This window comes from Anser brachyrhynchus (assembly GCF_964034855.1).
Source record: "Anser brachyrhynchus genome assembly, chromosome: 26".
Taxonomy (NCBI): Eukaryota; Metazoa; Chordata; class Aves; order Anseriformes; family Anatidae; genus Anser; species Anser brachyrhynchus.
Window position 1 is genome coordinate 6,527,347 of NC_137719.1, and position 21,222 is coordinate 6,548,568.

Below are 21,222 nucleotides of genomic sequence, written 5' to 3' on the forward strand. Positions count from 1 at the left end.
CATGCCGAAGGCTTCTGCAGCCCTTGCGCAGCATCTCGGCCGTGGGCACAGCTCTGCTGCTCCCTGCACCCTCCTGGTGAGCACGGAGACCCCGGCTCTGCTCGAGCACCCCGAGGCCACTTTCCTGCAGGAGGCATCACCTCGCATGGAAGGCTGGAAGGGAGCGTAAATTAAACCTACGCAAAAAGCAACTTAATTATTGGGGAATAAAGATCCCATTATTCTCTCTCTGCCCTGAAGCAAGAGAGAAAAATCTCTCATTTCCTTCCTAAAGTCAAATGAGGGTGGGAGAGGTTTATAAGCCTGGCACGGGAGTGGGGAGCAGCCAGCGCTGCGGGCACCTGGCGCCGTGCTGAGACGGCCCCGCGCCCCAGGAAGGGGAGGTGCTGCTGGGATGGAGCTGCCTGGCTTTGGGCGCCTGTAGCTGCACCCCCCTGCACGGGCACACGAGGACCTTGCCACGCTGACGCCGCCTGCCTGGAACTTCACACGCTGCTTGCACAAGCCTCGAGGGGGTGCAGAGAGGGGTTGGCTTCAACTTGCAAAAAGGCAGCCCTGTGCAGTGGGAAAGGGTTATCCTGGTGGGCCTGGCAGCTCCGGCGCATCCTGCCTTCGTGGCAGCGCACCGAAGCGGTGCTTCCTCCCCTTGGGAGCCGCTGGCACCGCGGGCCCTGGGGACAGGCACACACCTGGGGTGAAAATAACCACCCCCCAGGTAAAACGGGTGCTGTGGGGGGAAAAACTGCTGAAACCACACTTTTCTGGCAGCACAATAGTTGGGTCTTAAACAAGACATTTTAAATTTACACCGTGAGCCAAAAAAAGTCGTAATTTGAATATACAGCATGGCACATTCCTCAGAAATTGATCATAAAGTTCTGCTAAAGCACAGGCAGGGCCTGAGTAAAATAAATATTTTTGCTTCCAGAGGAGTGAAAGGTCTGGCCAGTGACTCAATTTATAATATTTTTAGCAGGTGATTCATCGAAGAGGGAAAAAAATACCCAGGGCAGCTGAATCCAGCAAGGGCTCTTTGTCTCCCCAGCACTGCTGCATCCAGGCGTGCCGGTAGCGTCGGCGCAGCGGCTCCGTGGCCGGGGCTGCCCCGGCACAGCCCCGGCTGGCGGCAGGGCTCTGCCCGAGCCCCTGGCAAGCCCTGGGTGCTGCGGCTGCCCCGGGTGCTGGTGGCACCGAGGTTCCCTTGGGGGCGTTATTTACCTCCAGCAGCGCTGGGAGCTGTGGGTTTGGATGGGGTTTCTTGGCCGCGCTCCACGTACCACAGTGCTGTGGTTTGGCAGTGGTGAACGCGACCCTTCTGGCCTTCCCCTCCCCGCTTCCAGGCAGAGTTTTCTTTTCCTCCCCGCAGGTTCTGCCTCTCCCCAGCGCGCTGCAGGTCGCGCAGCCTCTGGACACGTGGGTGCCGTCTGCTTGGTCACGTCCCCGTTTGTGCAGCGAAGGTGAGCATGGGGATGGGAACTGGGGAACTGGGTGAAAAACTCCTCCGTGTTCTTCGTTTTGTGCACAGGCAGCTCAGGCTCTGCAGCCCACGGGAAGATGCGTGCCCCGTGAAGTCGGTGGCTCTGGTACCGAAGGTGGCAGCTCTGCAGCGTGCACATCCCCGTGTTGGGGTGAGCAAGGTGTGAGTGCGGCTACGGCCCCGTGTCCCTGCCCAGGGGTGCTGGGTGCTGTGCCAGGACCCTCCACTGCCTGATGCGGAGGCGAGAACCGGGCGCTGCCGGGGCTGCAGCCCCGCGGGAGCTGCGGGCACCGGTGGTGGGCAAGCAAAGAGCGGCCTCCGAACTAGCTGCTTGCGATGCACGGGACACCTGCTCCCGGCTATAAAAATGGATTAGCTGCATTGCATCTGGAGCCCATCCAGGCAGCAGCGCCTTCCCCGGGATACCATTTGGCAGGCAGAGCCCGTGGCCTGAAAACATAATGAAGGGGAGCGAGGGGACAAGACACAGAGTTGAAAGGAGGGTCTGGAAGCTGTGATCCTCTCTCGGTGGAGAATCGGAGAGCTTTGAGCAGCCCCAGATGCGGCGCTGTCACCAAGCGCTGGATCCTGCCTTTCCACCCGCCCCTCGCGATGCCTTTTCCATTGTTCTTTGTACTTGAGTCTGGTCCCAACATGCTCCCAGCTGGCCGGGGTTTCAGCCTGGATACAAACTGCAGAGCAGCAGATACTAACTCATTGTGTTCGGAGCGCTGGAAGGACTCCATGGCCCGACGCAAACGGAGCGGTGATGCATGGATCACCACGCAAGCCCCCCTCCTTCACGGAGCACCCGGGACGCACAGTGCCACCTCTAACGCTGCCCGGAGAACCTGCACCCGAGCCCCTTGCTCAGCGCTCCCAGCGGGGCTGCTCAGGACCACTCGTGGCGGTGCGAGCCCCAGGAGGACCCTGCTGCCCACGGGCTCTGGGCCGGCCCTGCGCCAGGCTGGGCAGCTGGGCACAGGCTGGGCTCCTGCCCTCGCTGCCATCATGCAGCGGAGGAGCAAATGTGCAGGCCACTTCTCTTCAGCAGTGCTCAGAAATACTCCGAAGCAAGAATTACATGCATTTCCTCCGTTCACCTGGAAAAATCTTATTCCCCTGCTAGACATCTGCCATAATGCAGTTCTGCCTGGATCGTGAACCACACGTGGGGTTTTATTGTGCTCCGAATACCAATTATTTCAGGTACTCACGGAGCAATCTTTGCTCCAAATGATGCAATAGGGCAACTGGAACTAAGCTGAGGTTATATCTGGGTGATTGCTATAAATCAGCTTTTATTATAAGCTTTCTGGTCAGTGTGCCGCTCAGCCACTGACGCTCTGTGATCCTTCCGACTCAGGCAAGGCTGAGTGCTTGGGACCAGCTCTTGGAAAACAGCCGGGAAAGTCAGGGTAGCAACTGGAGGCTCGTGTTTCTGACTTTTGCAAGGCTTGGAGGAGCTCTGAGGTTTGTGACGCTCTGCAGCACACGGTACCAAAGGTGGCAATCTGAAATGTGCTGGTTTGTGGAGCAACCGACTAAGCAGCTGAGGAGGCATGGAGCTGGGAAAAGGCAGGCCCACGGACAGCTGCGGGAAACCAAATTGCTCAACGCAGACCTGGAAGGGACCATCCTGAGCAAGGGCTCCAGGCTCCCCAGGGGCTCGGGCCAGGCGCAGGATTGCTCTTCGGATGAGAAACCGTTGTGGGAGCGTCTGTCCCACCTCCCAGCGCCGCTCCCCGTGGCTGGCGGCCGCGTTCTTCCCAGTGCTCCTGCCCGGAACTGAGCACAAGCAACCCCCTGAAAAGGGCAGCTCGAACCAAGAGCGGTCGGGAAATTAGCGTGGCACAAGCCTGAGCTCAGCGACCACGATGTGGCGAGGGTGCGCAACAAGGGTCAATTAAGCTGCCACCACGCAGCCTGGCAGGGCAAATTAAGTGCCAATTTTCTGCACTGCTGAAGAGGCGAAGAATTGAAATGATAAATGGCAGGAAGTTTCAGCTGAAAAGAAAGAGCAAGTTGGGAGATGGGAGTTTGAGGCTGGACGGCAGCCAACGATGAGACAACCGTGTGCGCCACTGCCCTCTGCCGCAGCCGGCAGCGCCCTCCTCCCGCAGCAAAGCCCCCGGGGTCGGTGTGGGCAGCGGGCATGGGGCTGGCAGCAAACGTCCTGTTGGCGTGCCCATCCCGGTGCTGGTGTTTTGCTGCCGGCTCACTGGAAAGCAAATGTTTCGGCTGGGCAGGTGGGAGGCTGTGGCCCTCAGAGCGGGATGATGGAGCGGGGCCCTTCCTCCTAACCGAGGTACCCGCGCTGTGCTCGGGGCCAGCAGATGCGGGCAGAGCTCCTCGGGGGGGGGCAGAAGCAATGGGAGGCTCCTGGGCCCTCAGCCCCATCCTGCCAGCCCCTGTGCGTGGCCCAGCTGAGTTCACCCAGCTCACCGTCCTCCTCCTGCTCTTTGCAGCAGGTGGGAATGCAGGGCGCTGGTTTACTTCCCTCTGCTTTGCAGGGGCTGTGCAGCTGCTGTGGGTCCCAGGGCTTTGGGAAGGTCGTTGCGGCCAGGGCGCGGGACAAGGACCAGGGTCTGGCTGGGCACATGGAAGCAGGTTGCAGGGTTGGCTGGTGTGGGGTTGTTCCTGGGCTGAGCAGAGTTCTCCTCCTCCTTCGGGCAGCAGCAGCCCCGTCCCTGCACTACGTTTTCCGAGGATGAAATGGCTGCTCCCAGCCTGCTCATTCCTGCTCCTTGCGCTCCCTCTGCAGGGAGCGGCTGCAGGCAGCCAGGGGCCGGATCCTGCACGCTCCTCTCCGCAGCCAGCCGGAGTCGGGCTGGTGCCTCTCGCACCGCTGCTTTGGGGTGAGTTTGTTTAACCCGAGCTGATTTCTGTGTACGTGCAGAGCTGAGCCCTGACCTCTGGGACCAGACCACGGTTTGGGCAAACTGTGGGGCTGCGATGCCCCCTCAGGGCTCCAGAGAATGGCGAGGAGGTTTGGGGTTTGCCCCGGGGAGGGAAGGAGCTGGCTGGGCAGCAGAGGCCTCAGGGCTGGGGTGCAGGATGCAGGGATGCTTCCAGAGCCATCCTGCTGCCACCAGAGCTCAGCAAACCCTCTCCCCACAGCCCCGAGGCCACAGCTCCCGCTCCCTCTGTAAGCAGAGAGGCTCCCTCCCCACCAGAGGCCAGGCTGCCAAATTCCAGCCAAGAGCACATTTTTCCAGCATGACACCAGTGGGGCCCCAGCAGGAGACGCGGGATGCAGGCGGAGAGGCTCCGGTACCGGCAGTGCTGTACGTGGATGGCTCGCCGAGCGCCGTCTGCCCCACTGGTTTCCTCTCCCAGCTCGGGGAAGGGCTCGCCAAATATTACAAAACATCCTTTTTCCTTTCGCTCAGACTGTAGGGTGCACTGAGATACCCTGACGCCGCCTGGCCCTCCCTACTCCCGTCCATCCCCTTCCTTCCTCCTTGCTCCTTTTCCAGGCAGCTGCTTACGCAAGCAGCTTTCTAAGGAGCCCCCGGGACAGGTAGCGGAGAGTGCCGGAGCCGGGACGAGCCTGCACGGGAAAGGTAGGAAGGAGAAGGGAGCCGAGGGCTGGGGCGCTCGCCGAGCGCTTGCCTGCGTACTTTGCATCAGGCAGGAGGGAGGAGAAGAGCAGGGAGCGAGGTCTCCCCGGCCACCCCAGCACCCCCCCTGTGGCAGCAGACCTCGGAGGACACCCTGGAGCAGAGCATCGCGCCCTCCTGCCCGCTCTGACCCCGCTCTCGTGGTGCTCCCCAGGGCAGAGCAGGGCAGCGGCACCTGCAGCCTGCCGCAGCGGGGCCGCGTGGGCACGCCGGGCTCGCCGCCAGGGCCCGAGCTCAGCACGTTACCGGCCTCCAGGGCCCTGTTGTGACTCCGTTTGTGTTGCCAGGGAGGAGCCGTGAGAGTGCTTGGGATGCTGCGTGCCGAGCTCCCGCCGGGCGGGTGACGGGCTGCCTCCCTCGGGGACCACGAGGGGAGATGTCCCCGGCGCTCTCACCCAGAGCAAACCACAGCAGGAGAAGGGCTCGGGCACAGCAGCCGCCCCCCGAGGCCGCTGGGTGCTGTCCCCACTGCCCGAGCACCTCGCAGCCCAGCACCGCCGGCTCCGGGTGGGTTTGGGGCCGGTGCTGTTTTAATGCGAGGCTCCACGGAGGCATTTAAACACCACCCGTGTGACAGCCCAGCTCTTAGTCACAGTCCCCGGAAACTCCAGTGAAACTCTGCCCTGGGGCAGCAGCAAGGGCTCGGTGAGCCTCTTTCCCAGGCACATGGAAATTTCCATGGAATTAGTGTACGGCTAATTATTACCATCTGCCTTCTCTCAGACTGCAGCCACCCCGCCGGCCAGCTCCTGCGCAGCGCTCCTTGGGGTGCTGGATGGGTTCGGGGTGCAGGGCCCCCCCACCGCCAGCTCTGCTCCACCCGTGCACAGGTCCTGGCTCCCTCCCCGTTCTGCAAGGTGCCTGTGGGGCTTCTGCGGGCATTGCCAGCCCCTGTCCTCAGGGGACAGCTTTCCTGGCAGAGTTTCATGGTGTGAGCAGCACAGCCGTGATGCTGCGTGTGACTACTCAGGGTCTCGTGGTGCTTTGCGCAGCTGGGAAGCCAGCCCCGCTCACGCAGCCGCGCTCGCCCCGCCGGAGCTGAGCTGTGCCGGGGCTCCTGGGGCTCCTCAGCAGGACTTTTCAATGCCTGGGGCTGGGGCTGTGGCTTGTAGATCATGGCACTGACCCTCGCTGTTGTCCCAAGGGGCTGGCAAAGCCCAATTAAGCTTTGGCAATGTTTATCATGTTGAGTGAGCTCTGGAGCGGGCGGTGTGAAATAGCACTCTGTGCCACTTGGGTTCTTGGTGTCTGGAAACCAGTTTTCCCTCCTAGGGAGATACATAATCGTCACCATTTTTGTGCCTTCCCCCTCCTGGCTTTCCCTGAGAGCATCTGACGGGAAAGCCTGCAGTTTCCCAGCGGCCTCTATTTGTTTATTGCTCGCGGGACCCCTGCCAAGGAGCACTGGGTGTGCAGATGTAACCTAAACAGCCACGCAGCGCCCAGCTCCGTCGGGAGCCGAGCACGGAGCAGCAGCGCCGGTGCCAGCAGCACAGGCACGTTACCAGCTGTACATCCCCTGCCTCGTTCAGCCCGTCCCAGCACCAGTGATGCTCGTTTGCTAACGCACCTTGCCATGGCCTTGGCTCCCTTGCCCGTGCTGATCCCAGGCTGGTCTGGCGAGGAGCGAGCCTGCCAACAGCCGGTGCGCGTTGGTTTGGGTCTGCTCCTTCAGTACAGATCCCCGCTTTGGTAGGATGGACTTGTTGGGAAACGCCGGGTTCTTGCAGCTTGGCAGAGGCTCAGCAGAGCCTCACGGAAGCGTATTTCTGAGATAAATCCTTGAAGCCTGCACTCCCTGTCGCAGCCCTGCTGCACCCAGGTGCCGGCAGCCACCCCTGTGCGCCCTGCGGGGTGAGCAGAGGGCTCGGTGCGGCTGCAAGCTGCAGCACCTGCAGCCACACGGGGATTTTTACCTGGGCAAGGAAGGGCAGCGTTCTGAATTGCCCTGCATGGAAATAGCTGCAGGAAGTTCTGAAAGCAGAGGCACCGAATTACAGGGCTGAGGCTTCGGGAAGGCTGCCAGAGCCCTGCCCTGTGCCCTCCTGGCCCCGCACACGGTGCTGCAGAGCCCGGGCAGCCTGGCACGGACCGGCTCTGGCTTCGCTCGACCTGCAGGCGCGCACACACCGGCACAGCCCGTGTGTGGTGCTTGGTCTCTTAAATGAATGCAGAACATAAGAGCAGCCAAAAAAGTGTTCCAAGATCCGCATCTTAAGCATGGGACTGAAACAAACAAACAAAACGATGCCATCTCTTCCCCTCCTTCACTTACCTGCCCCGAGCGGAGTCAGGGCACTGGGTTTTGTGCTCCCCTTGCACGGAGCAGAGGCTGGCCCTTGCACCAGTGGCAGAGGTATGTTCCCGTTTATCAAAAGCTTTTCCTGGGGAGCTCAGGGAACGGTCGAGGCTGCTGGCGTGGCTGCGGGGTGCCCTCTGCGGCAAGCGGGGGGACGCTGGGCTTTGCCCCGCTGCCCACACACCCAGGCACGAGGGCGGTCGGGCTGATCGGGAAATTGTTTTCATCCAAGGAAGGCTTTTTATAGTTTTCTTTTTTTAGGAAGGTGAAAGCTTTCAAGGGTGTCAACACTTTTCTTGCCAAAAAATAATGCAACCCAAGCCAGAACACCAAAAAAAAAAAAAATTAATTAATATTTGAGTTTTCAGTTTCTCAGAACTAAAAAGCCCCAAATGGTGTCAGAAATTGATATGTTCACTCGGGCACTTTAATTAAAATAAATCCAAGCATAATGTTCCCTTAGCAGGGTCACCTCTGTGCTTTTTAGCTGCTCTGTCAAATCTTCCCCCGCGAAGGGGACTGCTGTGGGTTCTGGCTGCTTCCTGACGCTGAGGCTTGCTGGCTGGCTGGCTGGCCTTCCCTTCGAGGGATGGTTTGGGGAGAGGCGATTCTAGGGGGAGAGGCAGCGTCAGTGCTTTATTGGGACTCCTTGGCTGAGGCTTGGTGCCTGGGTAGGGGGCACAGACCCCGTTTTCTTGTCGCACGTGCAGGGTGGGAGGGCATGCTGGGGTGGGAGCCCTGTTAGGTGAGAAACCTCAGCCCCTGCAGGCACTTCCAGGGTGCAGCACTACACACTCTGGTCTCGGGACTACAGCAAATTTGCATAATTAAAATCTGCATAGCATTGAATTTTCTGGTTGACAGAAGGGAGGAAAAGTGACAGAATAAATCCAACCAAACTGATGCAAATGTGGGGAGACATGGCTCTGCTTGGGATGCTGGTGCTCTGGTGCCAGGCTGCGTGCTGACCTGTTGTAACAGCCCGGCAGCAACGTCACACCCTGGCAGCTCCGTCCCTGCTGCAGGACACGGCGCTGGCATCCTCGCTGCCCAGGCTGCAGCCTCGGGGCTGGGTTTTGGAGCGGCTGCCCGGCCAGGGGATGGACGGATGCCGCGGGGATGGATCTGGGCACGGGGTGCACCCCAGGGGTGCTGTGCTGGGGGCTGGGGCTTTCAGCCTCGCTGCCCTGGGGTCGCGGCTGAGCTGTGCCAGCCTTGGCGGCGTGGCCCAGGTGGCAGAGGCCAAGGACAGCTCACAAGAGCGGGGTGCGGGCTGCGACCGCAGAAAGAAGAAAGTCCCGTGGCCCGGCTGTAGAGCCCAGCGGGGTCAAGCAGAGCCCGGGTCAGTCATCACCGGCTGCGCCCCGTGACCTGGGGGGGCTTTTCCAACCCACCCGCTTCTGGGGCTCCGTAGGCAGGGGCGGCTGGCACGCCGTGCCCCCGGGGCTGCTGCTTCGCCCCGGCGACCCCCGGCTCGTCGGGCAGCGCCACCGCCGGCACGGGCAGCGCCGGGGCACCGGGTCGGAGCCCGCAGCCCACCCCCGGCACCGCGGGGCTGCCCCGGGGGGGGGCCCGCCGGGGGTCGCCCCCCAGGGCGCGGGGGTCGAGGGGCGCACGCGGCCAACGGGCACCCCCGGCCGGCCCCGCCGGGGGGGGGGGGGGGCAGCGGCCGCCGGGGCCGCGCCGAGCCGGGCCGAGCCGGGCCCCCCCCCGCGGAGGCGGGGACGCCGCCGGGGCCGGCCGAGCGCGGCGGCAGCGCCCCCCGGGCCGGCGGAGCGCGGGGTGCCCCGGGCCGGTGCCGCGGCCCCGCCATGGGGGCGGCCCAGAGCCAGAAGCCGCGGGAGGGGGGCGCCGCCGGGCGCCGGTAAGTGCGGGGTGCCCCGGGCCGGGGGGAGCGGGGCGGGTCGGGGCCGGGTCGGGGCCGGGGCCGGGGTCGGGGTCGGGTCGGGGCCGGGGCCGGGGGGCGCCCTGCGGCGTGCCCGGCCCGTCGGTAGCGGGCGGGCTGCGAGCAGCCGGGCAGGGGGCGGCCGGGACCACCGAGGGTTAAACGCGGCGGAAAGCTCCTCGGCTCCTTCTGTCTCCTCTTCTTCTCTGCTCCTTCTCGTCTCCTTCTCTCCCCCTCCTCTCCTCCTCCGTGGTCACCGACGGCTCCGGTTCCCGGCTCCGGTTGCTCGGGCTGCTCCCCGCCGGGGCGGCTTCGGCCCCCCCCGCCCCAGTGGCGGTGCGCGGGGCAGAGCCGGGGGGCGCTCCTCGGGGCTGCCCTCGGGAAACGAGGTGGGGAAGCCGGAGCTGGCTGGGAGCGGCGGCCCCGCCGGGAACCGGGGGGGCAGCGCCGGCCCCGCGGGGCTGGGGAACCGCGAACAAAAGGAGCGGCACGCTGCGCCGTGTCGGGGAGGAGGGCTGGGGACAGCTCGTCTTAACGTCGCCCCAAACGCTCTCCGGAGCACGGAAATATTTTCCTTAAGTGAGCCACCCCGTGGTGCGCTCGGGGAGCTCTGCTGCTGCGCTTCCGAGCAGGAGCGGGTCGGTGGCGCACCGGCAGCACCGGCCTGCTGCGGGCGGCTGGTGCCTGCCCCTGCCCGTACCCTGCCCCTGCCCCTGCCCCTGCCCCTGCCCCTGCCCCTGCCCTGCCCTGAGCGTGTGCCAGGTTTCGGCGAGCAGGTGCCGCCACAGCCCGGCTGCTGCTCTTCTAAACACTTCCAAACACCCCTCGGTTTGCAAGCGCTGGCTTCGGCCAGGGAGAAACGAGCACATTCTGTCCTTTGTCGCTGCTCTGCCCTGCCCATTATTTCCTTGCAGTGTTCTAGATATAAATTAGAGGTGTTCCCAGGCAGAAAACCCCTACCATTGTTCGCTGCGTGCTGGAGCAAACAGCCAGCGCTGCGTGCGGGGCAGCCCTGGGAAGGGAACACGCTGGGGACGTGGGAAGGCAGCTGCCCACCGTGGGGCGTTTCAGTGGGCAAACGAGGCGCTGCCCCCAGCCCCTGGAGCGCTAAGGGGGCTTCCCCAGGGGGCTGGCACCGCTCCTGCTGTGCCGGGAGGGAGGCGCGAAGGCTGGCACCCAGAGGGCTGCTGGACATGGCTGGGCCCTGGGGATGCTCCTCCTCGTTGTGCTCCTCGCGTGGGGCTCGTCACGGGGTGCTGCAGGGTCCCTGCTCCATCCCGTGCCACCCATCGCAGCAGTGCTGGGACCAGGTGCGGGCAGGCAGCCCGGGCAGGCTCCGTGCTGCTGGCTGTGCAGGGACATCGCCTTCCCCTCGCTTTATCTGCCTGCTCTGACTCGGCTGCTCCTCGCTCCCACCTGTCCTCCTCCACCTTAAGCAAATTTTGCCTTGTTTATTTCCGTCAGTATTTCCGCATCCCTGTGCCCCGTGCCAGCTGCTGTCCTTGCTCCTCGTCTGCCTCCCCTGTCCCTGCTGGCTCTCCAGGTTGTGGGGCTGAGCTGCTGTCTGGGTTTCACAATATCGCCAAGCCCTAGCAAAAATGCAGGAGCCAAGGCCTGACAAACACCTGATAAGAGCATTCCTGCCACATAGCACTGATATTTTTAGCAAAGAGAGCGAAGGAGTTGATAGGGGAGTAAAGAAGCAACAAGATGAAGGAAGATGCTTGTGTTCATAAAGCGTCAGTGTGAAAATCAGGCTGGAACTCACGAGTCTCGAGGCTATTTCTACTGAATTGCTTTGCAGGAGCTCACATCCACACAACCAGGATCAGTGAGATTAAGCCACGTACGTTGTTTTTTAAAAGGCAGGAATGGCAGTGTGTTCATTTGCACATCGGTCCTTTCGAGTGCAGCCACAAATGCCCGTGTTTATTGGTTTGACAGCAGCATGGTGGGGAAAGACAGCTGGGACCTGGGGGCTGCTTGGTGCTGTCTGAGGCTCGCATGTGACAGTTGTGTCCTTTACTGCTATTTTTACTGAGCTATTTTGGTGGAATGTGTAGCGATGGGAACTGGCGCATCCCGGAGCTGCGAGCGGTCCCGGGGGCCCTGCGCGGCGCACCGGGGCCGTCCCTGCTGGACACCACCCGGGGCTCTCACGGCAGTGCCAGGGCCCGGGGTGTCTTCTGCTGCTCCCTGGCGTGCAGGTGGCAGTGGCAGGGCCCGAGGTGGCACCTTGCCTGCCTTGAGTCCCGCGGCTGTCATTACCACACTTCTCAGCCTCGTGATCTGTATCTAGACCGGGCTCCATCAAGGTCAGGAGAGAACAGAAGGAAGGTGTGAACTCCGCTAAAGCAGATCAGTCCTCCTGGGGCCCTGGGTTGTCCCTTGGCTGCAGCAATGGTAGGAAAGTGCCCGAGGTGGCTGGCAGGGTTGGGCAGTGCCGGCTGTCACACACTGGGAGGGACGGGGAACACCCGTGCCATGCCCACGGTGCCGTGCCCGTGGTGCCGTGCCTGTGGTGCCATGCCCGTGGTGCCATCCTGGCGTGCCCCCTAGTGAGCGCACCCCCACCCACCCAGGGCTCACAGGGACAGGAGCCCTGGGGCTGCTGGCCCGTGGCACCGTTTTCTGCCATCCCATCGCTCGTCCTTTCCCGGGGCCCGTTCTGGTTTGGGCTGCCAGGCAGTGAGAGACGGAGCCTCTCCTCGGGTATTCTCCCCGGCCCCGGTAGGTGAGCTGCAGATGGGAGGCATCAGCATTAATCTTTTCGGTGTCACCGCGAAGGTCAGGCAGCGTGTTATGGAACAGCCTTTCCCCAGCATTTGCTGCACAGTCATCACCAGAGTACATAAACCTTAGTGTGAGTAGTTCTCCTAATTCCCAAAGTTTGTGTTTTTCACAAGGTAATGGCAGGGAATAATTTACCTTTATACTGGTGCAAGGTCCTTTTTAAACTGAGGAAAATATAATAAACAGAATGGGGTGGTTTGTATGAAACACCTTGCAGCAGCCTATCTGAGGGGAGATAAGTGTTGTGTGGATAAAGTACCCGATACGAGCTCCTAGGGAGATTTATATAGCAATGAAATGTGGCCTCATGCTTTCTGCAGCTGTCACAGATCCCATGCTGTGGCCTTGCACACCAGTTCTGCAGGTCCCTGGCTCTGCCCGTGTGTTTGTGATGCTGGTGGAGACCGGGGGAGAGCCCGGTCCCTCTGCCTGGCTCCGTCCCCTGCCTCGGCAGGGACACCGCGGGCACCCGGTGTCGGTGGAAGGGGACCCGGGTCCCTGTGGGCAGGCTCCTCGTGCGGAGCGGCAGAGCAGCAGGGGTGGAGGCTCTCGGGCAGCTGGAGAAGAAAAATGAGGACCCACAAAAGATCCATTTCTGAGCTAGAAATGGATGCGCTGGCTTGCAGAGCCGTGCCCAGAAAAGCTCCGCAGCCAGAAATAGATGTTCTTGTGCCTAATGAAAGGGGCAAGAATGGAAACTCAGGTACACTCCTTCCTCTAACCCGGGGCGCTTCAGCTTAAAACATGCCCAGTGTGGCCGTGCGATTCCTGTTCCTCAGCTTTTATTTCCTGCACCCTTCCTGGGGACTAAGGCGTGGTGACAGCGGGAAGGATGGGGCACGACGCGCTTCGAGGACCGAGGTCAGGCAGAGGCACTGCTGCCAGCCAGACCGTGAGACGGGGAGAGTCCTTCCCGGGGCACAGCCACTGTCCCTGGGCACAGCTGGCTTCCCGCAAAGCTCAGCGTGAGGAGTGGCAGCGAGGACTGGCACCTTTTTGCAGAAGGCTCCTGCAGGCTGCGGCTTGGTCTGTGGCTGAGGTCTCTGACGCTGTGTGAGCTTCAGGTCTGGGTGGCTGCTCCGTCCCCTGGGCAGGGCGCGTTGGTCCCTGCTGAAGCAGAGCACCGCTTCTCTCCCCCTTTCCTGCAAAGGCAGAGCTGTGCGAGCTGTGGCTGGTTTCTAGGTCACTCTGTGCTGCAGGAGATGCCGTGCTGCGTGCTGTGTGCCCGCTGTGTGCTGTGCCCGCTGCCTGCTGCCTTTCCTGTACCAACTGGGGCTGCCCAGAGCAGGGATCTGCGGGGCGGCCGTAGCTGGTACATCGCTGCGTGTCTCCGTGCACGGGCAGTGCTTAGCACAGCGATGTCCTGCGCCAGGGTGGGGGTGACAGCAGTGACACGGACAGCCCAGCCCGCCCGGCTGCTGCGTGCGCTGGCTGCTGCTTGTCCATTGCTGATGGAAACTGCTGGCAGCTCTGCTTTTGAACAGGTCAGCATCCTCTCCGGTCTGCAGAAACGTGTCTGCTGACTCTGCTGAGCAGTGTTTGGCAGCCAGAGCCACCGGTGTGACCGACAAAGTCAGGTTATCTCCTCAACGTTTGGTTTGCAGCCAGTGCTGCTGCCAGTCTGGGTTGGGTGCCAAGCTGGAAAATGCCACTCGAGGCATTTTCTTAATTGCTCGTCGCAAACAGCAGGTGGAAGCAGGCTTCGCTGTTTAGCTGCTCCAATATCCTCCCGCCCCAGGGCCCTGCAGGTCCGGAGCTTCCTGGCCGGTGCCCTTCAGTCCCACTGACCCCGTTCCTGCCAGCCGCTCTCCTTCCTCTCCGAGCCTGGTGGGAGGCGACCCTCTTGGCGCGCTGTTCGTGCAGCCTTCACAATGGAAGGATGCTGCTAACTTCCTCCCGAGTCCCAGCTCCCCTGCCCAACAAGTGGGGGCTGCAGAAATCAGCGTATCGCTGCCTTGGCTGCTGCAGCTCCTTCCTCCTGCAGCAGAGGCAGCCTGGTCCTGCTGCTAGCACCCGCACCAGCTGCTGCTCCTCCGTGATTCACATTTCTGTTTGCTCCATGAGGTCCCTGGCAGGATCCAGGCAGCCGTGAGCCGGTTTGAAACGCAGTGGTGTGGTCGCTCAGCGGGGTCTTTTGGGGCAGCAGCGATTTGTGAAGTGGCGGGCAGGGAGGGGGAGAGGAAGGAGGAGCTGAGGCTGCGGAGCGTGGTGCTGCGGCACGGCTCGCACCGTGGCACACATGCTGAAGATCTCCTTATGTAAAATTCATCTGCAGAAATCAGCTCTGCCGCCTCAGATGGGGGGAAGTGGCTGCGTGTTTCTGCTCAGAGCAGACGTAGGCAGGAGGATGTTGAGGTTCTGCTGCTGCTCTGCCCTCTTGTTTTTGTCAGATAAGCTCTGATAAGTGTCACTTAGTCCGCTTGTGGCTCGGTGTCTGCTGCACAGTGGCCACGAGGTCTGTGAGGCTTGCTGTCCCCAGGACCCTGGTGGCGTGGTGGTGGTGCTGGGCTGTTACCCCACATGCCTGGGGGCCTGGGCTGCTTCTGCCACTGACCTGCTGGGGCGACTGGCAGTGCCTTTGCTCCTGGAGGGAATTTGGAAATGGTGTGTGAGGGGCTAAGAGCCTTTCTTTGTCAGAGTCCAGACAATAAAGCATGCAGCAATGACACATATATTTAATAAGGACACCGACAGATGGAAGCTTGGAAGAAAGGTTCCCTGTAGGGAGGTTATTTGAGATGCTCCACAACGAGGAATGAGGCCCTTTGAAGTGCCTGATAGAGGCTGGTGTCAGAGGCAGCCAGACCAGATGGACGGGTCCCTCCCGATCCAGAGGCCTCTCTGCCCATGCGGAGGCATTCCTTGCGCTGCGAGCTAGCTGATGATTCACAGAACAGCATCGAGCTGTGGTCTCGGCCTGCCACGTGAGCACTTGGTGTGGCTATCGAGGGCCAGTAGTGCTGCTTTTCCATGGGCTGGGCCGGTTTTGCAGCTGGACAGCTGTCTGCCCTTTCCCAGCCCGTGCCTGGGAGCTGCTGGTGGAGCAGGGTGTGCCAGCCTGGGGCGTGCTGCTCGGTGTGCCGGCCGTCAGCACGGGCACTGGGGAGCTGCGGGCTCCACGGCAGCAACTGTCCAGAGCCGATAATGCCGCTGCCTGTAACGGATCTGCTGCCGAAGCCCCGGACATTCCTTGCGGTGCTTCGGACGCTGCATCAGTAACATTATGCTCCTCTCTCTAGCAAGCATGTGGGAGGTCACGATCTGGGGAGTGAGAGCCCTCGTTGGGGGGAAAGTTCCCAAGGGAGTTGCATGCCAGCGTTGCCTTCCGAAGGGACAATTCGCTGTTATTTTTGAACAATAGTTTAATAAATAAATAAATAAAACTCGCTGCCACGGAAGGATGTAGCATCAGCCAGGGCCAGCGAAGTCGGCGTTTCCTTGGAAAACCGGAGGGGCAGGTGTTTCCCTCTCCTCCGCCGCCGGCTCCAGCCCCCCGCACCCGACCCCCGGCAGCGACCGGCTCCTTTTGGGTCCCGGCCGCCCCCTCCTCGCCCCTGGGAGCGGGGCTTCCCCGGGCCGCGGGCGGGCGGCGTCCGCGGGCACGGCCCGAGCCGGGGGAGCGCGGGGCCGGCTGGGTGGGGGCGCAGGTGCAGCCCCTGGCCTGGGAGGGGTCGGGGCGAGAGCCGGGGCTCCCTGCGGCCGCGGGGGGGGCTCTGCCCGTGTGCCCGGCCCGGCTCCGGTGCGCCCGTCCCGGTGTGCCGCAGGGGTGGGCGAGTGTGCAGGGCGGAGGGGCGCGGGGCGGGCGACCCCCCCCGGCCCCGGCGACCCCCCCCCCGGCCCCGGCGACCCCCCCCCCGGCCCCGGCGCCCTCCCCCTCTCCCTCTCCCCCCCCCCGTCGGGGCTCCCCGCCCCGGGCCGCTCCCCCGGCCGGCGCCGCCGGGGGGCGCGGGGCGGCGCGGGGCGGCGCGGGCGGGGGCGGGCGCTCTCCCCGGCGGCAGCCGCACGGTCCGGGGAGGGCCCTGCGCCGGCAGCCGCCGAGCGGCGGCGGGGAGATGCGGGCGGCGGGGGCCGGGCCGGCGCGGCCGCGCTGAGCGGAGCTGCGGGAGCGGCGATGGCGTTCAGCGCCTGGCAGCTGCTGTCCCCGGTGCAGTGGGCCAGGTGGACGTGGTCGGCGGTGCGCGGCGGGGGCGCCGCCGAGGGGGAGGACGGAGGGGTCGGGCGAGAGGCGGAGGAGGACTCGCGGGCGGAGAGCAAGCCGCCGGGCTTCAGGCAAGTACGGGGCCGGGCGCGCTCGCCGTGGCCCGCGTGCATGCGGGGCCGCGCCGCGCACGGGGCGCCCGCCGGCCCCGGCTCCCTCCGGCCCCGCTCCCCGCTGCCCGCTGCCCGCCTCGCATCGCCTCGGCTGCTCGGCAGCGCCGGGAGCCCGCGGCGCTCCCCCCCGGGCGGCGGCTCTGGGGGAGACGGGGCGCCCGGCCGAGCCGGCTCGCTGGCCGGAGCCGCTGGGAAATGGCGAGCTCTGCTCTCCGGGAGAAGGTGCTGGCGAGCGCCAGGCGAGCGCGTCGAGGCTGGCTCCCCAAACCCGCTGCGCGGCGGCCCCCCGAGCCCTAGGGGAAGATGCCGTCCGGGCCGCCGCGTCCTTGGAGGTCAGTGACGGGTGCTCGGAAAGCTCGGGGTGACGGGGAGAGCCCTGACAAAAGCAACCCCGGGGGCTTGGGGGTGCGCGGGGGGATGCTCACGCTCCTGTTTCACCTGCTCTCCCTTTTCCGTTTGCTAGCGTGGCCTGCTGGAAAGGAGAGTGGCGGCCGCAGGATGCCTACAGCGGGCTGGCCTGGCCCGGGAGCCGGTCCGGCTGGATGTGTAGGCAGTGCGGAGGATTTCGGAGCTGGCCTTGAAAGTGGTAATTCCTCACTCTTTTCCCCCCCCTCGGCAGCTCGGACTCCGAAGGTAATTTTGAGACCCCTGAAGCGGAAACGCCGGTCCGCTCGCCGCTAAAGGAGCTCTGCGAGCCGCCGCCGGGACCGCCGCAGCCTGAGGCCGGGACCCAAGGTAAGGAGCAAGCGAGCGCCTTCTGCTTGTCGGCTCTCTGCTCCGGCTGCAGAAAAGCAGGGTGGGGTCAAGGAGGAGAAGTTGCTTGTTTTGAATAATGCCTGCCACATTTTTTGTGGTTAATGGCCTGGATGGTTCAAATGCCAGTACTTGGGGCTGTGTGCGCTCTGCAGAGGGCTGTTCTCTAGCGTGGGTTAAAGGCTGATTTCGCTGAATCCCTTCGGGAGGGGAGGGATGACATTGCAGGCTCGAAAGAGTCAATTCAGCCCCCCTTGGCTCATGCCTGTGCAGCGCGAAATTATCACTGGGCCGTTTTGCAACCGCCGGTCACACCCTGCCACTGTCCCCGCACCGAGACAGGCAGAGAGCGTGCGGCTGCAGGAGGCAGGGGTCTGTAAATCTGGTTTTGTGAGCTGCTGGGCTGGGGCTGTGCCGGGGGATGCAGAGGCTGCAGCCAGGACGGCTGTGATGGATTGATGGAGAGGAACAAAGGATTTTGTTGAATCATTTTGTCTGTTAAACTGCCCGGCTCCCACTTCCCTCGCCGGCTGCGCAGAGCTCGGCGATGCCTCCCGCTGCTTCCCGGTGCGGGGGCGCGGGGTGGTGGGAGCTGCCTCGCGCGTGCCCTGCGGTGGAGGTTTCGTTGTGTGGGTCCCTTTTCCCCAGGGATAGCGGCCTGGCATTTTTGCTGCGTTGTTAAAAATGCAGAAGCTCGGTGCTGCTAAACCCTGTTACTGGAGAAATCGCCAGGGATCATCTGCAACCCAAGGGGGGTTCTGTTGCTGGCAGAGCCCAGTGCTGTTGCTGGTTTGTCCTCGCGTCTCACCGCCGGCCGCTGCTCCTTTGCGTGTTGCTCTCCGTTAACCCTTGGCCTCTTGGGCACCATCTCCCTCGCCCCGGTCGTGCTCTCCTGTCAAGGGGGAATCGCAGTCGGTCTCTGGGGCTGAGCTCTGTGTTTGGCTTTTGTGCTGCAGGGAGGAGGCTTTGAAGCTCTGGCATCTCTGCAACAGCCACGGGAGGTTATTGGGGCAGGGAGGAGACCTCTCCTTTCATCTGCTCCTTTTGCAGAGCAGGGTGGCTGGGCAGTGTCAGGAGGTTTGCAAGCCCCGGCAGCGTCTGCAGGAGGAAGCGTTTCCGGGGCAAGGGCAGCGTGCGTGGGGCCGTCTCGAGCACCCTCTGCTCTCACCCAGCTGCCCCTCGCTGCTGCCAAGCCCCCGCTCTGTGACTTGCAATGTTGGGCTTTTCTTGAGCACTTGCAGCAGCGGGCTGGCACCTTGCTGCTCGGCTGGGTTTAAGAGATGCGCCCAGTCTACCTGTGGGTCTTGGGGCCCATCCATCCCCATGGAAAACACAGTTATTTATTTTTTTTCCCCTGATGAAGAGAGTGCTCGGTTTGTGCCTTTGATAATCTCAGCTCTCAGAATAATCCTTCCCTTTAAGAAGGGATAGAGGCATCTTTAGTCTGTAGGATAATGTCTGAGGGGGAGAGGAAAGATGAAGGCTTTCCTGGGAAATTCCCCTTGCAGACATCAGGGTCTTTCCACTTGAGGAAGCACGTTGTTTCGGGGAGCTGCTCTCCCGACCGCGTGTTTGTGCCAGTTCCCTACCGCCGCCGAGCAGCCGGTGCCTGTGCACAAAGGTGGCAGTGTTGTGGGGCCAAGGATGGTGCTCTGCTGCAAAGCTGGGTTTCTGCTCTGCCCTGCGGAGAGCTGGAGGCTGGAGAAAACGGGGCCAAACCCACAGTCTCGTGGTGCTCCCAGCTCAGTCCCTGCTCTGCCCAGGGTTCAGGAACCGCTCTGAAGGGCTGGAGGGCAGGGGCTCCCCGTGCGCAGCGTGAGGAGCTCGGGGTGTGCAGAAGCTTCCTGGGGTGTGCACTCCCTGTACCCCAGCTGATGTGAGCCCTGCCACGAGAGCCGGTGCCCTGCGGTGCGCAGGATTTGGCCACTGTGCACGGTGCGTGCACCTGGGCCGCCGTCGTGGCAAAAGCTGCCCAGCCCAGACCTGTGGGTGCAGCCTTCCCCAGGCGTGTCTCTGTCTTCAGGGACAAAAATTCAGCTGGTCCCATCCCTCTGGGTGGGGGGCTGTGGTTAGGCTTTATGCCCGTTCAGGATCCCTTGAACAGCTTTCCTCCTGCTGGCTCAGATGACAGAGGCTGTAATTCTGTCCTGTTCCAGCTGAAGTTATCTTCAGTCATGTGCCAGGAGGAGATATCTGTGCAAGGGAACGAGCAGAAGCAACAAATATGGAGCCGTTAGTGACGGAGCAGCGCTCTTCAGCCTTCGCTTCTGTTGCCCTGATGCAGGGCACGTGTTATCCGGTGCGTTACTGGCAGCATCGTTTGTCGGTATGCTAATTCTTAACAGAAAAGGTTTTAAAAATAGATCAACGTCTGCTAAACGAAAGCGGAAAGCCAAAAGAGGAAAAAAGTCGTTAGCTACGCAAGCCGGAGCTGAATGCACAGTCCAGATATCCTGTGCTCAGCCTGTGTGTGCGAGCGGAGGGAGAAATGCGTGACTCATGCTGTGCACAAAGCGAGAGGCAGTCAGAGGCGGCGGGGAGCGGAGGGGTTGCTCTCGCCAGCGCTCGGCATTCAGGGCTGCGTGGGGAATCAGTGCTGCTTCACTTGGCTGCTGTGGGGGATGAAAAGGGCGCGGGGTCTCTGCATCGCAGCGCTGCTGCTGCCAGGTTTTACTGATTCATTCGAGGGATGGCGTGTAGGAAAGCTGCTCGGTTAGTCAGTGTTTGTGTTTAATTTCAGCCTAAGGAAGACAAGCGCACCGATTACAGTGCACATGCACAAAGCGGCTATTACCGCGGTGCCAGACTGTCCTCTCTCTACGTTTTTCTTCAGAGCATAAAGTCTCCATTTTCACTTCATAGTACCTGCTCCGCGTCCACCGGCAGGACCAGAAGCAGGCTTGCACCCGTGCCCAACCAGCTGCTGGCACCGCGAGGGAGCCCACGGCCAGCGCGCGGGCTCTGCCCCGTCCCCTCTGCAGGGAGCGGAGCAGCCGAGCTGCCGTGGGTGCAGGAAGGGAGGGAGTGACAGAAGTGGAGGCTCCGGAGGCGGCGTTTGTGCGTTGCACGGCGAGGTGTGAAAGCACACGAGCGGTGCTGGGCAGGCCGGGGCCGTTCCGGCAGGATGCGCTCCCGGCACGCGGGGACGATCGCTTGGGTGCGTGGAGCTGCCCGGGGCAGGCGGTTCCTGTGCTCGTGCGAAGGAACACCCTTGTGAGCACTGCTGCCTGCGCGCAGCCCTTCTCTCCCCACCCTGAGGACATCCACAGGGATGGGGAGAGGTGGTTTGCGCTGCCGACTGCTTGTTATTCAAGAAGTAATTACTCATTGCTTGGGCTAGAAACCAGGATGGGCTTCTGTCTGTGAGAACGTCTGCTGCAAAACCTTCTGGTGGGAATGCAAAATGCATTTAAAAGGCGCCTTTTGCCCAGGCTTTGAAGTCTGTTCTTCCATTCAGGGATGTCTCACTGAAGTTTAAAACATTTGAGCAACGCAGCAAATTAATCAAGTTTTCTCTGGGTCTGTTAGGAAGGTTTTTTGGTTCCTAGGGATGGAAAGGCCTGGCAGGGGCTGCCTCAGAGCCTTTTCTGGCTGCACTCCAAGAACATTTCCACTGGGATTGTGTTTACCGATGCATTCTGTGGGGCAGCAAGGCAGTGTCCATCCGGAGGGAGTTTTTTGCAGTCTCAGGGAGCGCACAGTCCCTCCCGATTCATTTCCACGGCTTTTAGCATCCTGGAGATCAATTATGCAGACCACGAGCTGTCAGCTGAGTCAGGGCTGCTGGCTCGGCGTCCTGGGTTTGCCCAGGAACCAGGTCCTTGCCAGATTCACTTTCCTTTTCTGCCAGCCTGTGACTGGCGCGGCCGCCAGCGGTGGCCTCGGTGGGGGTGGCGCGGGGCTCAGCCGGTGCTCGCGGCCTGCCCGGCTCCAGCCTCCTCCCGCAGCACCGTGGGCGCTTTCTGCACCCTCCCACCCCCCCCGCGGCCACGTTACTGGGAGCTGGACACGTTTGTGGCCTCAGAGGGGGCAAGCAGCTTTCCCCTGCGTAAGCTCAGCATCCAGTCCCCCACGTCCCCGC

At 62.5% G+C, this 21,222-nt stretch overlaps 1 protein-coding gene across 7 annotated transcripts in view; it reads left to right on the forward strand.

Annotated features, from left to right (window-relative positions):
• Window positions 1-4,749: 4,749 nt before the first annotated feature.
• Window positions 4,750-21,222, forward strand: part of TACC1 (transforming acidic coiled-coil containing protein 1) — a 32,758-nt gene continuing 16,285 nt past the window's right edge. Inside the window, exons 1-2 of one of the 7 annotated variants that reach the window (XM_080568576.1) lie at window positions 4,750-5,043; window positions 17,008-17,123. Coding sequence is in view for 6 of the 7 variants with exons in the window: in XM_080568572.1 (XP_080424698.1) it covers window positions 7,269-7,456; window positions 17,008-17,123 (304 nt within the window). In the remaining variant the exon portion in view is untranslated. Of the gene's footprint in view, window positions 5,044-5,102; window positions 7,457-9,125; window positions 9,264-16,067; window positions 16,347-16,432; window positions 16,721-17,007; window positions 17,124-21,222 lie in introns of those variants that run through there. The other 6 variants (XM_080568572.1, XM_080568573.1, XM_080568578.1 and 3 more) reach the window with 6 other exon arrangements.